We start from the raw sequence: 21,620 nt of genomic DNA on the forward strand, positions 1-21,620 counted from the left end.
TATTTTTAAATCACTGTGTGTGTTTATTTTTCATGATTTATTTTCCTGAGCCGCCTTTTGCCATTGAAATGCTCTGTGTGATCATGTGGGCGTGTTGATTCAAATGTAAATATATTTAAATACAGAGCCCTGATTGGCGGAGAGGATTGTATAGACTAGAGTCTACCCAGCTTACCCCTTCAAAGTAGGAGGATAAATATGCAAATAAAACAGAATCAGAATAATCATTTCAGATTGTGATGTCATTCTGTGAAAAACTCCATTTCACCTGAACAATCTGAAAATCCAGGTGTTTTGTTAGTCAAAAAGCTCTTACACTAAAAGGGCATTATCCAAATGTGTTACTATTTCACAGTATTATTTAAACCTCATAGTGTGGAAATATAATTTAAAAACAAACAGGAAACTCACATTTTTGACTGCACTGCCCCTTTCAGCTTTCTCTAAGGGCTCTTTGGGACCAATAGTCACTACTATCCTCTTACCATCTGCTGGAAAATAGGTCACTAATGATTACACAAAGAAATGTATAGAATTGAGAGGGCAGGTGCTGCAGAGATGGAGTGATGGCTGCCTTCTATACAGGAAATGAACCCTGGTCACAGTAGACACAAATCAAAACCTCAGATGTCCTCCAACCTAAAGTGTTAAAGTTATGTCAGGAAGTTGCAGTACCAGAAGGCTGCAGGTTTCAGGTAAACTCATTCAATGACATGATGTTAACTACTGAGTTATAATTTCTATTGTTGGCTCCAACACAGCCAACTATTTCTGATACAACAATTTCACACCTAAACTCACAGAGCACATAATCTTGTGACAAATGATCTTGAGAACAGTATAATGTCTTTAAAAATGTTTATTAGCAAAGCATTTATATTTTCCATTAAAGCTGGAGAAGGTAAAGACAGAATAGTAGGCCAAGGCTCTGATTCAACAAGGAGAGGATTTGTTACAGTAAACCAGACGACCAAATATCAACTACGAAACAACTCAAGAACTAAGGATTCATAAATCATGCTAAAAACAAACAAATTAAAATGTAACCTTGCTTTGTGTGTGTGTGTGTGTGTGTGTGTGTGTGTGTGTGTGTGTGTGTGTGTGTGTGTGTGTGTGTGTGTGTGTGTGTGTGTGTGTGTGTGTGTGTGTGTGTGTGTGTGTGTGTGTGTGTGTGTGTGTGTGTGGTTTAGTTCTACTATTCTTGTGGGGACCAGATGTCCTTACAATGATAGTAAAACAAGGACAATTTGGACAAGTGGGGACATTTCACTGGTCCCTACATGGTAAAAGGCTATTTTAGGCTTAGGGGTTAGGTTTAGTGTTGCGGTTAGGGTTTAGGTTAGAATTAGCATTAGGGTTAGGGAAAATAGGATTTTGAATGGGCATACTTTTTTGATCCCCACAAATACAGTAAAACAAACGTGTGTGTGTTTTATCCTGAAGAAAGCTCAAAATATTCTCAGTGAAAGATAGCAACTATTGCATTATATATACTAGTTTAACCCAAAACTCATAGTCACTACAATGTTTTCAGCTTCCAACATTCTCTAAGGGCTCTTTGGGACCAAGGGTCACTATTATCCTGTTACCCTCTACTGGGAAATAGGTCACTAATGATTACACAAAGACATTTATAGAATTGAGAGGGCAGGTGCTGCAGAGATGGAGTGATGACTGCCTTCTACTTAGAGATGAAAGCTGGTCATAGACGCAGCTCAAAACCACAGATGTCCTCCAACCTAAAGTGTTAAAGTTAGCTGAGGAAGCTGCTGTTCCACAAGGCAGGTTTCTGGTAAACTAACTCATTCCATGACATCATGTTAGACACTGAGCTAAACGTTCTATTTTTGCCTCCAACACAGCAAATTACCTCCTACACAGTTCAATCGGAAAGTATTCAGACCCCTTGACTTTTTCCACATTTTGTTACGTTACAGCCTTATTCTAAAATGGATTAAATTGTTTTTAACCCTCATCAAACTACACACACTACCCCATAATGACAAAGCAAAAACTTTTTTTTTGAAATTTGAGAAAATGTAAATGTAAAAACAAATTAAAAAATGAAAGCTCAGTATTTTGTTGAAGCACCTTTGGCAGCGATTACAACCTCAAGTCTTCTTGGGTATGACGCTAAAAGCTTGGCACACCTGTATTTGGGGAGATTCTTCCATTCTTCTCTGCAGATCCTCCCAAGCTCTGTCAGGTTGGATGGGGAGCAATGCTGCAAATCTATTTTCAGATCGCTCCAGAGATGTTCGATCAGGTTCAAGTCCGGCCAAGGCAGGGCCACTCAAGGAAATTCAGAGACTTGTCCCGAAGCCACTCCTGCGTTGTGTCTTGGCTGTGTGCTTAGGGCCGTTGTCCTGTTGGAAGGTGAACCTTCGCCCCAGTCTGAGGTCCTAAACACTCTGGAGCAGGTTTTCATCAAGGATTTCACTGTACTTTGCTCTGTTCATCTTTACCTCGATCCTGACTAGTCTCCCAGTCCCTGCCATTGAAAACATCCCCACAGCATGGCGCTGCCACTACCGTGCTTCACCGTAGGGATGGTGCCAGGTTTCCTCCTGATGTGACGCTTGGCATTCAGGCCAAAGAATTCAATCTTGGTTTCATCAGACCAGAGAATCTTGTTTCTCACGTTCTGAGAGTCTTTATGTGCCTTTTGGCAAACACCAAGAGGGTTGTCATGTGCCTTTTACTGAGGAGTAGCTTCCATCTGGCCACTCTACCATAAAGGCCTGATTGGTGGAGTGCTGGAGAGATGCTTGTCCTTCTGGAAGGTTCTCCCATCTCCACAGAGAAACTCAAGAGCTCTGTCAGAGTGACCTTTGGGTTATTGGTCACCTCCCTGACCAAGACCCTTCTCCCCCAGTTGCTCAGTTTGGCCGAGCGGCCAGCTCTAGGAAGAGTCTTGGTGGTTCCAAACTTCATCCACTTAAGAATGATAGAGGCCACTGTGTTCTTGGGGACCTTCAATGCTGCAGAAATATTTTGGTACCCTTCCCCAGATCTGTGCCTCGACACAATCCTGTCTCCAAGCTCTATGGACCTCATGGCTTGGTTTTTGCTCTGACATGCACTGTCAACTGTGGGACCTTATATAGACAGGTGTGCGCCTTTCCAAATCATGTCCAATCAATTGAATTGACCATATTATTCTTTATTTGATTTACCACAGGTGGACTCCAATGAAGTTGTAGAAACATCTCAATGATGATCAATGGAAACAGGATGCACATGAGCTCAATTTCGAGTCTCATATCAAAGGGTCAGAATACTTATGTAAATTAGGTATTTCTGGTTTTTATTTTTTATAAATTAGCAAACATTTCTAAAAAACATTATGGGGTATTGTGTGTAGATTGCTGAGGATTTTTGTTTATTCAATCAATTTTAGAATAAGGCTGTAACGTAACAAAATGTGGAAAAAGTAAAGGGGTCTGAATACTTTCCGAAGACACTGTAATTTCACAGAATTTCGTAACAGATGATCTTGAGAAGAGTAAAAAATGTTTATTAGCAAAGAATTTAAATATACCAATAAAGCTAGAGAAGGAGAAGAAGGTGAAGAAGGTAAAGACATATCCCTCAATGAAAAATTTGCAAATGCTAAATAAATCTAGTTTCTACTCATCCTGTTTGACCTCAGAGTCGGTTTGCCGTGAACTTCACCACAGCAATGATGGTGCACAGGAGGAAGAGCACTGCATTAACAGTTTTCGGAAGGTAGAAGAGTGTTCTTTCCCATCTGTAGAAGAACAACATTGCTTTGAGGACATGACACTATGCAAATTGCAACCAGACAGTGTTAGTTGAAGACTGAGGCATACAGAAGGCATTTATTTTTTTATTTTAAAACAACACAATTTATTCATCCAATAATTAAAATAAATGACCTTTTTGCTTATTGAGTACCGACTAAAGAGGTGGTAATGTTCACCTACCCCTGGGCTCCATCGTGTGTGTTGTTGACTGGGGCCTGAGAGGTGGAAGAGGACACAGCAGGAACTACAGTTGTGGGTGAGGTCAGAGAGATGTCTTGAGGGGTCAGCTTTTCTGTCAAGGTTCAACAGTTTCTGTATTTCATTTATTAGTGTTTAAGTGACACAATTTCAGCGTGATATATCAATGTATCATGTATGCAAAATGACTTAAGTTGAATTCTGTGAATTTGAAAGACTAATTTCACTATATTTGGTTAAAACTGGTCTCTCATTACTTACTGATGATGGTGTCAGTCTGCGTTGTGGTCAGTTGATCGACAGTGGAGATGGAGATGGTGATGGTGGAAGTGGGGGTAGGGGTGGTGGTGGAGGCAGGTGTGATACTCTGTGTTGTGGTCAGTTGATTGACAGTGATGTGAACAGGCATCTGTAGGTCACCTGTGGAACACCAGTACCAGCCAGTATCCCCCATATTCAATCCATTCAGAGTCACTGTTAAAATGTGTCTGTTGTTGTTATCAATGGTCTGCTGTGATGTCACTGATGTTCCATCTAAAAGACCTGAATATCTTCCCACCAAGGGGACATAGTAGAGACCCATCTTACACCACAACCACTTCTTAGCCACAGTGTTACTATAGTGACAACAGACAGTGACACTCCCTCCTTCAACTCCAGTCACCTCCTGTTGGTCCACATAGAGTCCTGGAGTACCTGAACACAGACACAAATTCACCAAGGGAGAAGCAACGCATGTCATTTCATAGACAATGATGTACACTGAGTGTACAAAACATTAAGAACACCTGCTCTCTCCATGACATAGACTGACCAGGTGAATCCAGGTGAAAGCTAGTATCCTTTATTAATGTCACTTGTTAAATCCGCTTCAATCAGTGTAGATGAAGGAAAAGAGACAGGTTAAAGAATGATTTTTAAGCCTTGAGCAAATTGAGACATGGATTGTGTATGTATGCCATTAAGAGGGTGAATGGACAATAACAAATATTTAAGTGCATTTGAACGGGGTATGGTAGTACGTGCCAGGCGCACCGGTTTGAGTGTGTCAAGAACTGCAACGCTGCTGGGTTTTTCACGCTCAACCGTTTCCCATGTGTATCAAGAATGGTCCACCACCCAAAGGATATCCAGCCAACTTCACACAACTGTGGGAAGCATTGGAGTCAACTGTCAGCGTCTGTGTGCAGTGGGGAAACGGAATCAGGCGCAGGACACAGAACTGAGAATAAATGGCTTTACTCGACTCCAAGTAAATATAGCAAACCCTCCACGCAGGGAAGAGCAAAAACAACAGCTCAACAGACGACGTAACAAAGAACAATCACGCACACACTCAGGAGGGAAAACAGAGGTAATATAGGGAAACTAATAAGCCTAATGAGTAACAGGTGTGAATAATACAGACAGAACTAGTGAGACACAGAAACATCGATCGGTGGCAGCTAGTCCTCCGGTGACGACGACCGCCGAAGCCTGCCCGAACGAGGAGGAGGGGCAGCCTCGGCCGTATCCGTGACATCAACATGGGCCAGCATCTCTGTGGAACAGATTTGACACCTTGTAGAGTCCATGCCCTGACGAATTGAGGCTGTTCTGAGGTCAAAAGGGGGTGCAACTCAATATTAGGAAGGTGTTCCTAATGTTTTGTACACTCAGTGCATACAAACACTAGATTGCTGATGCTATGTATTGGCCAATGAGAGGCTTTGAAGCCACCGTCCGCCATATTGGTACTCCTCAGAAGGAGCGGTCTTCAATAGGAAGAATGGAATTCTACAGTATTTCAATTTAATGTCTCAAAGATAATTAATAAATCAGTATTTGGTTGTGATTTTGATTTCATTATGCATGGCTTATGAATGTGTTATGAAGTCCTTATAAAGGCACCCTTCATAATAAAGTGTTTCTGTTCTCCACAGTATAACAATGTATACCCACAATGAAAACACACTCCATACATACATTGTATCTGCCTATATGTATAGCCATGTAAATACATTGTATTTAGAGCCTTAAAACAGTCTTCCCCAAATCAATAGCTACATAGCTGTGTCATACTGAACAAATAAAAAAACAGTGTGATTGAGGAGAGGTATGGGGAGCTAACCTGTGGTAACTGACAGGTGCAAGTATGTATGTTGATCTCTTCCTGTAGTCTCCACAGCACACCAGTAATACCCAGAGTCCTCTGGCTGCAGATCAGTCATGGTAACAGAGAAGATTCTTCGGGTGACATCATCAGAGATTGACACCGTCCCAGATATCTTTGGTTGGTCTGTGCGTACTAGAGCAGAACAAGAATTCCAGTAATCTCCTTGACACCAGTATTTGACAAATTCTATGTATCTCAGATTATAGCGACATGGGATGGTGATGGAGTTTCCTGTCTTCACAGACACCTTACTCACTGTAGACACACCGTACTCCCCTGCCTGGGTACCTGCAGACACAGCAACAGAAAACACATTTAGACTCAGTCCTTTCGGAAACAATAAACGTTGTCCAGGAAATAAACCCTGGTCATAGACACAGCTCCAAACCACATTGTCCTGTAAGGTAGCGAATCTGCAGTAGCTCAGGAAGCTGCTGTACCACAAGACTACAGGTTTCAGGTTAACTCAATGCATTACATGTTGATAAAAGACTGCTTAGCTAAACTGTAGGGTTGGTTGGCAGTGGCTGGTATGGTGTCACTATTGGTTTATTTGACAAAAAGGTTGTTGGAGTTCCAGAATCCAGTGAGGAATATTTGCAGTGCGGGACAAAAACAGGAAAACCACACCAAAAAATTACAAATTTGAAAAACACAAGACTAGACTTCAACTTGGTTTTCAGTCGATACCCATATGTCTTGGGCTCTAAACGTTACATGCTTCTGCATCAAAGGTTCATTGCCGCGTTCACGTGCTGTCGGATTTCTTTGAAATTCCTAGTCCTGACTGGGAATTTTCACATGAAAAACCCTCCAAGTCGGATTTACAAGGGGATTTGAGAAAATGTTGCCGCCTGAGTTGTTGAGTTGTGAAGTTTCACCACTGACCTTTTAACCTTTTCAACCAAAGGATGACAATAAATACATTTTTGACCACTACAGCCTCATCAATATGTATAATGTAGCTAGTTTGACCATATTGTCAATGTTAAGTAAGCTAGCTAAACTCTTATTAGTTGAAGAATTGTTCCGACCAAATCACTAAAAAGCACATGAATGAAACAAAGTTGTATTTCCGACACCACAACTAGGAAATAGGAAGTTCTGATGAGCACGTGAATGCAGCATTTCATGGTCGTCACTAGCTTCCATAGCCACAAAGTCATAAACCCCGACAATTTCTACAATTGATGTTCTTAAAATTCTATTTTAAACCTAACCTTAACCCTAACCTAACCACACTGCTAACCTTATGCCTAACCTTAAATAAAATGTTGACTTTGTGGCTGTGGAAACTGACTCGGTGGCTATGGAAGCTAGTGGAATCTGCTTATCATGGTCTGCCTGCGACTCCAGGTCCGGGACGAGCTCTACCCCAGCCTTTAAATTGCCATAGCCCCTCCTACGGAAACAATCAAATTCAATAAAGAAACTATACATTCAAAATTGCTAAAAATATTCTAAAAAACATAATAAAAGGTGCCATAGATTAATCAAAGTAAATGTTTACAGAAACCAACTTAAGGTACTTAAACAGTAACATATGATAAATGCCCCACTGTTCATCAATTCCCCTGCCCTGTACTTTAACAGATTTGGTTTGAACCCCGGGAACTCCTCCACAATTGTCCTTTGACTCTCCACTCGGGTTAATAATTTATTTTGGGCAGACGGAGACCAGGACACGTGAATGTTCAATGACGACCACAAACAGTTCTGATTTTGTATATAGGTTCAGAACCTTTATGAAACAGCAGAGTTGAAAAATATATAGCAAATATAAATCAAAACTGGATGGTCTTCAGAGATAGATAGGATGGGTTGAGGGTAGCTGAAGGATGGGAATAAAAACAAACAAAAGAGAGCTATTGTAAAATATACTGTGTCCGTAAAATGTATATAGTTTGTATAAGCTGGAAGTAGAAGCTTAAGTGTTGTTGTCCATTAGTTTACTGGAAAGAGGAGACAGAGGGCTGTGAGACAGAGGTTTAATCCTTGATACATGAAAAGAGGGATGTATACGGAGGGTGCGGGGCTAAGAATCTTAGAGATGGGGAAAGGGCCGATATAACGGGGGGATAGTTTGCGGAACTCCACCCGGAGGGGCAGATCCCGAGTGGTCCGCCATACCCTCTGCCCGAGACGACAATGGGGAGCCGGAGACCGATGGCGGTCTTCCTGTCGTCCATACCTGGAGGTGGTCTTGAGAGGAGCATACCGGGCTCTCTTCCAGGTACGGCGACAGTGGCGGACGGACATCTGGGCCGAGGGTATGGTGACCTTGTCCTCTTGCTCAGGGAAGAGAGGGGGCTGATATCCCATCGAACACCCGAAAGGCGAGAGACCAGTGACTGAGCAGGGAAGGGTGTTGCGGGCATATTCCACCCACACGAGTTGCTGGCTCCAGGAGGTGGGGTTGGCGGAGGCGAGGCAACGAAGAGTCGTCTCCAGGTCCTGATTGGCTCCCTCCGACTGGCCGTTAGATTGGGGGTGAAAATCAGAGGACAGGCTGGCCGATGCCCCAATGAGGGTGCAGAACGCCTTCCAGAACCAGAACGAAAACAGAGGACCGCGATCGGAGACCACCGGAGGTCCATGGATCCGGAAGACGTGCTGCACCATGAGCTGGGCCATTTCCTTGGCTGAGGGTGACTTGGGAAGGGGAATGAAGTTGGTGGCTTTGGAAAACCTATCCACCAACGTGAGGATAGTGGTATTGCCATCTGATGGAGGGAGACCCTTGACGAAGTCCAGGGATATATGGGACCTGGTGCGGTGAGGAACGGGAAGAGGTTGAAGGACGCCAGCCGGAGCTTGCCTTAGAATTTTATTCTGAGTACACACAGTGCAGGCGGTGATGAACATGGAGACGTCATGAACCAAGGTGGGCCACCAAAAAAGTAGTCGTACAAAGGTCAGGGTCCGACGGGAGCCAGGATGGCTGGCCAGTCGGGAGGAATGAGCCCATTCCAGAACTGGGGAACAGGCAGAGTCCGGGACAAACATCTGGGTAACCAGGCCCCCTCCCCGGGGTCCGTCTGGGAACACTGCGCCTCACAGACCTGGTTCTCTATACCCCAGACGAATGCAGCAGCGAGACAAGAGTTAGGGTAGGGCGGTCTCAGGGTCCGTTGGTGTAGCAGAGGGGCTATAGAGGCGTGAAAGCTCATCCGGCTTCACATTCTTGGATCCCGGGCTGAAGGAGATGGTGAAGTTGAACCGAGTGAATAGCAGGGCCTGTCGAGATTGCCTGGAGTTGAGGCGCTTGGCGGTGTGGAGATATTCCAGGTTCTTGTGATCCATCCACACTATGAAAGGGTGTTCCTTCCTCTCTAACCAGTGCCTCCACTCCTCTAACGCCATCTTAACCGTGAAGAGTTCTCGGTTACCCGCGTCATAATTCCTTTCATTGGTGTTGAGACGATGGGAGAGGAAAGTGCAGGGATGCAACATTTGGTCTTGGGCCGAACGCTGGGACAGGACAGACCCCAATCTGATGTCCAAGGCGTCGACCTCCAACACGAACTGCCAGGACTGATCCGGATGGATTAGGATGGGGGCGGTTGTGAATCGGTGCTTGAGGTCCAAGAACGCCCAGTCTGCAGCTGGAGACAACGTGAACGGGACCTTGGGAGAGGTGAGTGCTGAAAAACATGGAGGACATGTTCTTGAGCCAAGCGGGAAAAAACAAGAATGTCATTGAGGTAGACGAACACGAACCGTTTCAACATGTCACGGAGAACATTGTTAACCAGGGCCTGGAACACTGCAGGAGCGTTGGTCAGTCCGAATGGCATAACAAGGTATTCGTAGTGCCTGCTAGCCGTGTTAAAGGATGTCTTCTACTTGTCCCCTTCCCGTATCCGTACCAGATGGTAGGCGTTCAGGAGGTCCAACTTGGAGAAGATGGTAGCCCCCTGGAGAGACTCAAAAGCCGAGGCGATGAGGTGAAGTGGGTAACGGTTTTTAACCGTGATGTCATTCAGGCCCCGGTAGTCGATACGCAGACGCAAGGTTTTGTCCTTCTTCTCCACAAAGAAGAACCCTGTGCCGGCGGGGGAGGCAGAAGGACAGATACACCCTGCAGCCAGGGAGTCCTCAATGTACGTTTCCATCGCCTTGGTCTCCGGACCCGACAGGGAATAGAGCCACCCCTGAGACGGTGCAGTGCCCGGGAGAAGGTCAATGGCGAAGTCATAGGGCCGATGCGGAGGAAGTGAGGTGGCACGGGCCTTGCTGAAAACCTCCCGGACGTCCTGGTATTCCACGGGAATGGCGATGAGGTCCGAGACTTTACCCAAGCCTGCAGGAAGACTTCCTGGGGCAGGCTGCGCCTACTTCAGGCATTGAGCATGGCAGAATGCGCTCCAAACCTTTTTTATTTATTTTTATTTCACCTTTATTTAACCAGGTAAACCAGTTGAGAACAAGTTCTCATTTACAACTGCGACCTGGCCAAGATAAAGCAAAGCAGTGCGATAAAAACAACAACACAGAGTTACATATGGGGTAAAACAAAACAAAGTCAAAAATACAACAGAAATACATATAATATACAGTGTGTGCAAATTTAGCAAGTTATGGAGGTAAGGCAATAAAATAGGCTATAGTGCAAAATAATTACAATTAGTATTAACACTGGAATGATAGATGTGCAAGAGATTATGAGCAAATAGAGATACTGGGGTACAAATGAGCAAAATAAATAACAATATAGGGATGAGGTAGTTGGGCGGGCTAATTTCAGATGGGCTGTGTACAGGTGCAGTGATCGGTAAGGTGCTCTGACAACTGATGCTTAAAGTTAGTGAGGGAGATAAGTGTCTCCAGCTTCAGAGATTTTTGCAATTTGTTCCAGTCATTGGCAGCAGAGAACTGGAAGGAATTGCGGCCAAAGGAGGTGTTGGCTTTGGGGATGACCAGTGAGATATACCCGCTGGAGCGCAGACTACGGGTGGCTGTTGCTATGGTGACCAATGAGCTAAGATAAGGCGGGGATTTGCCTAGCAGTGATTTCTAGATGGCCTGGAGCCAGTGGGTTTGGCGACGAATATGTAGTGAGGACCAGCCAACAAGAGCGTACAGGTCACAGTGGTGGGTATTATATGGGGCTTTGGAGACAAAACGGATGGCACTGTGATAGACTACATCCAATTTGCTGAGTAGAGTGTTGGAGGCTATTTTGTAAATGACATCGCGAAGTCAAGGATCGGTAGGATAGTCAGTTTTACGAGGGCATGTTTGGCAGCATGAGTGAAGGAGGCTTTGTTGCGAAATAGGAAACCGATTCTAGATTTAACTTTGGATTGGAGATTCTTAATGTGAGTCTGGAAGGAGAGTTTACAGTCTAACCAGACACCTAGATATTTGTAGTTGTCCACATACTCTAGGTCAGACCCGTCGAGTAGTGATTCTAGTCGGGTGGGCGGGTGTAAGCAGCGTTCGGTTGAAGAGCATGCATTTAGTTTTACTAGTGTTTAAGAGCAGTTGGAGGCTACTGAAGGAGTGTTGTATGGAATTGAAGCTCGTTTGGAGGTTTGTTAACACAGTGTCCAATGAAGGGCCAGATGTATACAAAATGGTGTCGTCTGCGTAGAGGTGGATCTGAGAGTCACCAGCAGCAAGAGCGACGTCATTGATATACACAGAGAAAAGAGTCGGCCCAAGAATTGAACCCTGTGGCACCCCCATAGAGACTGCCATAGGTCCAGACAACAGGCCCTCCGATTTGACACATTGAACTCTATCTGAGAAGTAGTTGGTGAACCAGGCGAGGCAGTCATTTGAGAAACCAAGGCTATTTAGTCTGCCAATAAGAATGCGGTGGTTGACAGAGTCGAAAGCCTTGGCCAGGTCAATGAAAAACGGCTGCACAGTACTGTCTATTATCGATCGCGGTTATAATATCGTTTAGGACCTTGAGCGTGGCTGAAGTGCACCCATGACCAGCTCGGAAACCGGATTGCATAGCGGAGAAGGTACGGTGGGATTCGAAATGGTCGGTGATCTGTTTGTTGACTTGGCTTTCAAAAACTTTTGAAAGGCAGGGCAGGATGGATATGGGTCTGTAACAGTTTGGATCTAGAGTGTCACCCCCTTTGAAGAGGGGGATGACCGCGGCAGCTTTCCAATCTCTGGGGATCTCAGACATTACGAAAGAGAGGTTGAACAGGCTAGTAATAGGGGTTGCGACAATTTCGGCGGCTAGTTTTAAGAAGAAATGGTCCAGATTGTCTAGCCCAGATGATTTGATCGAACCCACAGTCCAGTCCACAAGGGGATTGTGTCTTTGGAGCCATGAAAACCCCAACACAACGGGTACCTGAGGGGATTCGATAAGTAGAAACTGGATCGTCTCGCTGTGGTTGCCTGACACTCGCAGGTTGATAGGAACCATGTTGTGGGTGACTGCCAATAGAACGCTCATCCAGCGCTCCAACGTCCATGGGAATGGAGAGGGTTTGAGTGGGGATTCCCAACTCTGACACCAGGGTAGTGTCCATAAAACTGTTGTCGGCCCCAGAGTCAATGAGTACCGGGAGAGATTTGGACCGGTCACCGCACAGCAAGATGGCATGGAGAGGGGTACGAGTAATGGGAGACTGGACATTCTCCGTAATGGCCACCAGTGTACTCATACCTCCTGATGAGCCGGGTCTTTTTACACGACAGGTAGACATATAATGACAGCCCTATGTGTTCAGTCTGTGTAACCATTCGGCAGGAGACAATCTAGCTCTGCCAAGTTGCATAGGCTCCGGAGGAGGCGAGTCGGCAACCCTCTGTGATTTCTGAGAGAACTCGGGTGACATCGGATTCACTCGGAAGTGTAGACTTCGGGGATTTCCGGGATTCCTTGGAGGCGAGGTGGACATTGAGGACGTGCGAGGGCAACCGGAACCGAAGATGGGGGAGTACTGGGAGAGAAAAGCCTGGCAGGTTCCAGAATCTCCAGCATAGCGCTCCGGAGGTAAGCAAGGTTCTCGGGACACCATGGTAGGCTGGGAAGAAGTGCCGCTGGTGGCGGGGTTGCTGAGAGTCTGGGGGATTAAAGTAGTGGCTGCTGCCTAATAGACAATCCGCTGACTTTCTCCGGCAATGTACGGAAAGCACAGCCGTGGCGTTCAGCCAAGGTCTGGAATCCTTCCATAAGGTTGTGAAGTAACTCCTCGTGTCTTGCAATGGTGGCTCAGTGGGAGGAGACGCCGTTGCAGAGCTTGTCCGAGTCTGCTGGGTCAGCCAGTTTGTACAATCAGGAATCAGGATAAGACCCATATGCAAACAGTTCAAATTATATATGTTTATTACAAAACAGTGGGCAGGCAAACGACAGGTCAAGGGCAGGCAGAGGTCAGTATTCCAGGGCAGAGTCAATAAGGTAGAGAACGGCAGGCAGGCTCAGGGTCAGGTCAGGCAGAGGTTTGTAAACCAGGTCAGAGTCAGATATGTCCAGGACAGCAGGCATGCTCGGAGTCAGGACAGGTAGAATAGGTCAGAACCGGGAAACCTAGAAAACAGGGACTAGAGAGAATAGAAGTACGGGAAAAACACGCTGGTAGGCTTGACGAAACAAGACAAACTGGCAACAGACAAACAGAGAACACAGGTAGAAATGCACAGGGGATACTGGGAAATTACTTTATTAAAGTTTTCAACAAAGCCGATACCAGTCTGCAGAGGGGCACACATCCTTAAGGTCTCCCTCCATCTTATATAGTCCTCTTCAGTTTTCCCGCTCTTTTATTGCTCCGCCCACTTCCTTTGTCCCTGAGGACGGCTGAACTATTACTCCAACCAATCACCCGCTCCCCTGTCTTGCACACACACTCATGTTTAGTTTAAACATGACAAGACCCTAAATTACACAAACCTCACCCCCTCATGCTGTAATCAATCAAGAAGATACCAAGGAGACAAAGGTCTAGCCCAAACTTTATTCAACCCTGGTGCTGCTCCCTTCACTGTGTTTGAAGAGAGAGACAAAAACAAACGGCCCAATTCAGTTAGCCACAAAGAATGTTAAATATATGTTCATGATTAACTCAATTGTATCTGATAATCCATTAAAAATACACATCAGGTGTGACAGATGTCCATTGTGCAATATAGACAGTATAGTACATTTTATTATCGCAGTACAGTATTTATTATACATAGTAGCTACTATACTATACTATCTATACTTTTGATCATGATTAGTTACAGGCATAGAACAATTAATTAGGCGAGAGAAATAAGATGATGATGTAAAAAACAAGTGACAAGGGGAAAGGTGGATGGAAAATAACATATAACAGATATGTGGTAACAATGAAAACTAACACAGCAGACTGTCTTCAGTAGTTTATGGACACAAAAGGATAGATGGGTCTTTCTGGGGTGGGTTAAGAGGTATGACAGAAGCATATTGGAGGCAGATGGATGTTGTGACACAGGAGAGGGGAGTGGGCTGTCCTTCCAGGATAAGGACTCCACCAAGGTCACTCAGTCAGTCACTGCTGTGCTGCTGCTGCCCTCTGCTGGAGAGAACATGTAACATTCAGTAACAATCACTGTGGTGACATTTCCAATAGATAGAGATCTAGAATCATCTTCCCCTCCCCCAATCCTAACCTTAACCTTTAGTGGGATTTTTAAAAGAAATTCTGACCCAAGATCAGCATCTAGGGGCAACTTCACCCTAAACCCAGGCACACTCCACACTGTAATGTTATGGATACACACTGAAAACAATGTGGTTAGCTGGTCACAATGTGATGATACAGTTTTTCATGCAGCAAAACTAAAAAGACTAAGAAAGATGTGTGGTTAAAGAGTGACGTTTACAACACATAGCAATGTGGTGTTGTCTGTATCTTTGTTGAGAAATCAGCATCATCTGGTACAACAGACAGAGGAGACACCGACACTGACCTGTGTGGTCACCTGTAGAGCTAGTGAGCTGTAGACCACATTATCATCTGGTTCTGCTGCCTACAGAGGAGGAACAGGTAGAGAGGTGAACAGGGACAGTTCTGTTATAATGGAGAGTACAGTTTGAAACAGACTTCTCAGTGAAATTAAAAGTGTACACAGTTGTAATTGTGATATGTGACATAACGGTGATATATTATGCCTATAGGTATAATGGTGACATAACCATGACTATATTAACACTGAGGAAACAATCACCTACTGTTGTTTCTGATAACATTATAGTAACTGTGGCTAATCAGCAGAGCAGCTTTACCTTGGTCTTGTCACGCCCTGGCTCTGGGGACTCTTATATGTTGAGCCAGGGTGTTAGTTTCTATGTTTAGTGTTCTATGTTCATGTTCTAGTTCATGTGTTTCTATGTTGGCCGGAGTGGTTCCCAATCAGAGGCAGCTGTGGCTTGTTGTCTCTGATTGGGACCCATACTTAGGCAGCCTGTTTTGCACTTGTTATTTGTGGGATCTTGTTCCGGAGAGGTTTGTGTTTGTTAACCTTAGGACTTCACGTATCGTTTTGTTATTGTCTTTTAAGTACTCATTAAAAGATGTACGCATATCACGCTGCGCCTTGGTCTGCTTCATACGACGATCGTGACAGGTCTGTACGTTTATTTGGGCCTTGTGCTGGGGGATGACAGTGCTGTATGTGACATCATCATCATCTTCAGGAAATGGGGCCTGCTTGTCACGATCGTTGACTGAAGACACGGACCAAGGCGCAGCGTGATAAGCGTACATACTTTTATTTAACGCACTTAACGACAAAAACAACAAACAAACGATACGTGAAGTCCTGAGGTTATAACACAACAAACCTTTACGGATCAAGATCCCACAAAGACTAGTGCAAAACAGGATGCCTAAGTATGCCCCCAATCAGAGACAACGAGCTACAGCTGCCTCTGATTGGGAACCACCCTGGCCAACATAGATCAAACGATCTAGAACAAAAACATAGAAAAACTAAACATAGCAAATCCACACCCTGGCACAACATTTAAGAGTTACCAGAGCTGCTGTAAGAGAGACACCCAGATAACAAAAATGTATTGTTGTATTGTTATAGTGTACATTTATCTATTGCTTGTTCTAAGACAGAACATTATACTGTAAATACAATTGTTTTCTAAAACAGATGCAAACAGCCATAATGTTGTCTAAGACCAACGATGCATGTAGCCATATGTTGACCTTCTGTTCTGTCCTGAACTGATCAGGCATCACAGTGCTGTACATCACGTCATGGTGGCTGTCTGGGTTTGGGCTCTGAGAAATGGACAGCACAGAAGGTAAACATATGGCTACATGCATAGGAAGACAGAGTATTGGAACTTCAGATACTCAGCTCAACACTGCAGGGATGAGAGAGAGAGAGAGATAGAGAGAGAGAGAGAGAGAGAGAGAGAGAGAGAGAGAGAGAGAGAGAGAGAGAGAGAGAGAGAGAGAGAGAGAGAGAGAGAGAGAGAGAGAACCCAAGCTCACACTGCAGAGATGGAGTGATTGGTACTAGTCCAAGATCTCCACAGACCTAAACCAGGTTTATTCAGTTTGTACCTGCTGTGCTGTTTCTCTGGTGTATCTCACTATGCTGTATGCAATGTCCTGCTCAGGGTCAGCAGACTGCAAAGAAATAAATAGCAAAGAGAAACAGGACTTGTCTATTTACCAACTAAACCACAGTTTGTTTCCATGATAGGATGCAGTCACAGATATATTTAGTGAACTGACAACTTCCTGTTCTCTGTCTTTTAAACAGCATTTTTCAACATCTTAAGTGCTATAAGACCTTGGGTTCAGTTAGAATATGGGACCTTTTATGTCAACTCATTGATAACCAACTGAAGAGGTAACACTAGTGTTAAATGGTAGATGATCCCAAATCATGAACAGAAAAGCAGATGGTTGAAAATAATAGAATATAATAAAACAAGTGTATCCTACCACTGAGTTGTTAGTTGTCTGGTCCTTGGCCTTATTGTCCTCTGTAATAAAGAGAGGGAGATGTCAATTACTTCTGAGTTTGTTATAGTACAATAATACCTCTGAATGGATTTCTTATAGACAATTCTTCTAAATACTTTATGTCATTCAATATAAATCACAAGCAAGCAATATACTGTTGGTCACAATGTCAATACATTTAGTATTTTTGTCAACTATTCTCCTTTTTTATATTCACATAAAATGACTACTTACTATGCTTTGTCCACATCTTCCATGTGACTAGGATACCAGCTGTCACCACCACCAACATGCCCCAAGGAATCAGTAGGACTTTCACATCTATGGACCTGATGGATTACATAGAAGAACTTTAATTAAAAATACAATTAAATTAGATCATTATAAATGTATCATTTGTGAAAGTGATAATTTGTTGTTTGCAATGTTGTGATAAATGGAACAATTATTTAGCTATTCACATGTGTGGAAGTTTACATTATTATTATTGAGATTATTACTATACAAATAATGTTGTTTTTAAAGTGTGCAACTTGTCCTTCAAAATGAGTGAGAATAACACCAACATTGCTGCTACGTCTCACAAGGCAACCACAGAGATGTTCTACCAAGACGAAGTGGTAACAGTCTCTATATGCATTTAGGGAGGGTATTTGGTTAGCTTTAACTGTTGTAGTGTATGATAAAATTGTAATGTTTCTTTGTGTTCATATTATCAGCAAATTGCCATAATATGTGGGATAATACAACTGAATGAGTGATAATAACCTCTGGTGGACGTCCTCCATGTTCCCCTCAGCTCCTTGACTTGTGTTGTCAATCTGAACAGGCTCAGCAGTTGGAGAGACAGAGGGTTGTTGATTGGTTGGAGCTTGGTTTGCTGTGATGTAAAACAACAATGGCATCAATGAAATTACTGGTATACCAGATAGTCAGGTTGTATAGCAATATCACATTCATAGTCAATATTCCAATTTGTTTCAGATGATAAAACAAAGTGAATCTGCTGTCAAGGATTATGAAAACAGTAGCAGATTTTCACTGACTATCATCTATGTCAGGAAGTAAATCATGGAATAAATACATATTTTCAGGGTGATACTAATGTAAGAAAATTACATCATTTTGATGTGAAGTAACTATGGATATTAAACTATTTTTGTGACCCAAACAGAATGTACTTACTGATAGCAGTGATGATTTGTGTTGCAGTATGTTGACTGACAGTGATGTGAACAGGCAACTCTAGTTCTCCCACTTCACAGCAATACCAGTCAGTGTTCTCCATCTTCAGTCCACTCATAGTAACTGTTAAGACTTTTCTGTTGTTGGCCAGACTGATATCCTTTAATGTCACTGTTCCATGTAAAGTCCCAGAATACGACACACAATCACCACCCATCCTGCACCACTTCATATCTCCAGAGTTACTATAGTAACAACGGACAGTGACACTCCCTCCTTCTACTCCAGTCACTTCCTGTTGGTCCACATAGAGTTCTGGAGTACCTGAACACAGAGGTACAGACACCAAAGAAAGAACTCAGCAGCAGAACTTTATTTCTAGTAAATATTTTATTATTAATATTATTTAAAAAAATGTTTTAAAACCGACCACTGCAGAATTTGAACAAAGTTTACACCACAATCTACATCCAGAGAACATAAAGTATTCTTCAGGTCAACTTGAACAATAATGGTGATACCAGTTACCAGACAAGGAACCAGTTACCAGGAAATTAAATGAGAACACCAGTCATTTAGTTTGTGGAAGCAGGCTATATCTGATTGTCTCATCATTACTGAGAACTACCTATTCTACTTTACTGAATTGTAAGAGTTGCAGGGATCTTACCTAAAGTGACAGATAGGTAGAACCATTGTATCATGATATCTGATCCTCCATTGATCTCCACAACACACCTGTAACTCTCAGAGTCCTCTGGCTCCAGATCAGTCATGGTCACAGTGAAGACTCTCTGGTTGATGTCATCAGAGATTGAGGCATTACCACTGCTCTTAGGATGGTCACTGCGTACTAGAGAGGAGCAACGAATCCAATCATACCCTTTACACCAGTATTTCACATGATTTATGTAATACTGATCATAGTGACATGGGATGGTGATGGAGCCTCCTGTCTGCACAGACACATACCTCACTGTGGACACATCAACACAAAACACATTTAGGTTGGAATTCAACAGAATTTGCACTGCAGAAAAAAATCCCATTGCTTATACACTATAAAACAGCTTGTTAATGATTGAGATTTATTACACCGTGTTTACAGTGAATTGACCCACTGGACTTCAGCCCTTTATAGAAACATGTTACACATACCTGCTGATACTCTGTAGAGGATGAGGAAGAGGAGGAGGAGGAGGAGGGAGAGATGAAGAGCCATGTGAAGGTTTCAGTCTGCCTGGTATATAATATGATACCTGAGCACAAGTGTGTGTCAAGGACGAAGGCAACAGCCAGAATGACTCTACTTCCTAATGTTAATAGACTTCACTGTCTGTAACTCTCTTCCTGCTTCTGTTTGTGTGTACATGGCCCCCTCAGTGGCAGATAGCAACTATTGCAGTGTATAGACTAGTTTAACCCCAAAATCATAGTAACTAAAATATATTTCAGCTTTCTCTAAGGGTTTTGGGACCAAAAGTCACTACTATCCTGTTACCCTCTACTGAAAAATAGACTGCTAATGATTACAAATATTCGATAATTGGGTGACATACACCACATTGGCAAATTAAATATTTCAGTATATAAGAAACTATGTGATAAATGTTCTCAATGTGCTAGACATTGATAGATTTGAGGGGTCATGTGCTACAGAGATGTAGTGATGGGGACTAGACCAAGACCTCCACAAACTCTCACTTAAAAACTAGGTTCAATGTTCAGGGTCCTCCGGTCCACATCCCAGTCTGATGTGGTTTTACGTTCAACAAGAACGCTCTCTGTCTCTCTCCAAATTCTTTTAAAGATTTTAGTAATAATTTTACCCGACCAGAGGTCGAATCATGCATCCTACGAAACATGACCTGCCATGCCGCGCTGCTTCTTAACACCTGCTCGCTTAATCCGGAAGCCAGCCGCACCAATATGTCGCAGGAAACACCACTCAACTGACGACTGAGGTCAGCTTGCAGGCGCCAGTCCCACCACAAGGAGTCGCTAGAGCGCGATGAGCCAAGGAAAGACTTATAAAACTTTAAGCACATTTTCAATTGACTAAGTACAACACACAATATCACATAGTAACTTACCAGTGTTTCATCTAAAAACACCTTTCATATAAAGTAATTGCCTTTCACAATGCAATGCTCACAATACATTTCATATGATTCTCTTCTCATTTCTTTAAAAACATTTGACCATCACCTTATTCAACGGCACTTAATGATTAATAACTTAACAGTTTGGTAGACCTATAGATTTTAAACTGGTTTGTCTAATATATATGGATTTTGAGAACCACAGAAATACAATGTGTGTTTGTATAGTATAAACATCTAAATGACATGTATCATACATGATAACCATACATAATGAATATTCATTAGTACTAATTGATTTCACATACCGTCAACCACTATTGGTCACCATATAAAAGGGGGTGTGTGAACACTTGCAAGTTCTTTAACAAGGAGCAGGATAGACAGCAAGGGAGAGGAAGAAATCAAAGAGCTGGTGGACAAGGGGCCATCAGAGAGGTGGGCATTAGACCCATCAAAGAGGTCAAAGAGGTGGGCATGGGCCCCATCAAATTGGTCAAAGAAGTGGGCATTAGACCCATCAAAGAGGTCAAAGACGTCAAAGAGGTGGACATCAGATAGAGAGGGAGGCAGAGGGCAGGGAACTGTTGTGTCTAATGATGTCTGGGCAATCGTTGTTGACCATGTGGTAAACAGAGGCCTTACAATGGCAGAGGCTGCCTGATTAGTTCACCCAAATCTGAAATGATCAACTGTCAGTTCAATCATGACAACATTTCACCAAGAAAACCGGTAAGTCTGTAGGATATGCACTCTGCTTTAACAGTACATTTTCATTATATGATATATTGTAATGCATGTAAATTCACAAAACATGTTACAATATTCTTACAGTGTGATCTATTGACAATATACTCTGTTCTATGATCAGAATTGACAGAAGACCCCATGGTGGTGCCGTGGCTGTGTGCTGACCGACCAGCAGTGTTGTAAATGGTGAGTGCCAGGAATGACATATGGCTGTCTGAAATAAAGCAGGCCATTGAGGAGAACGGTGACATCTTTGCCAATGTGGCATCCATCAGCCTACCAACAATCGGCCACCTTATGAAGAGGCAGCAGGTATCTATGAAACACATTGACCTGGTGCCTTTAGAGAGAAACAACGACAGGGTGAAAGAACTGTGGGCCGAGTATGTTCAGGTACAGCACTATATACTGTATTACTGTTACTATGTGCTGCACAGCTACTTCACAGTATCATATTGGAACTATACTGTAAAAATAACTAACCCAAATATATTTTTAGAGGGTGATGGCGATGATAGCATATTATTTT

The 21,620-nt window shown here is 43.3% G+C and overlaps 2 protein-coding genes across 2 annotated transcripts; both read right to left on the minus strand.

Moving 5' to 3' along the window:
• Nucleotides 1-4,272: 4,272 nt before the first annotated feature.
• Nucleotides 4,273-8,336, minus strand: LOC123483445 (polymeric immunoglobulin receptor-like; the record flags this gene model as incomplete). The annotated part of the gene is made up of 4 exons (XM_045213430.1): nucleotides 8,251-8,336; nucleotides 6,377-6,408; nucleotides 6,076-6,252; nucleotides 4,273-4,661 (listed from the first exon to the last, which is right to left on the minus strand). Coding segments are annotated over exons 1-4 (684 nt in total), but the record flags the coding sequence as incomplete, so codon positions are not given.
• Nucleotides 8,337-14,551: 6,215 nt separating this feature from the next.
• LOC123483438 (polymeric immunoglobulin receptor-like) lies at nucleotides 14,552-19,461 on the minus strand. The gene is made up of 9 exons (XM_045213423.1): nucleotides 19,394-19,461; nucleotides 18,910-19,211; nucleotides 18,240-18,563; nucleotides 17,823-17,934; nucleotides 17,289-17,383; nucleotides 17,034-17,074; nucleotides 15,680-15,770; nucleotides 15,034-15,086; nucleotides 14,552-14,639 (listed from the first exon to the last, which is right to left on the minus strand). The coding sequence occupies exons 1-9, from the start codon at nucleotides 19,459-19,461 to the stop codon at nucleotides 14,613-14,615; spliced, it is 1,113 nt and encodes a 370-aa protein (XP_045069358.1). The 3' UTR covers nucleotides 14,552-14,612.
• Between the last annotated feature and the right edge of the window lie 2,159 nt (nucleotides 19,462-21,620).

This window comes from Coregonus clupeaformis, unplaced genomic scaffold (assembly GCF_020615455.1).
Source record: "Coregonus clupeaformis isolate EN_2021a unplaced genomic scaffold, ASM2061545v1 scaf0111, whole genome shotgun sequence".
Lineage (NCBI taxonomy): Eukaryota > Metazoa > Chordata > Actinopteri > Salmoniformes > Salmonidae > Coregonus > Coregonus clupeaformis.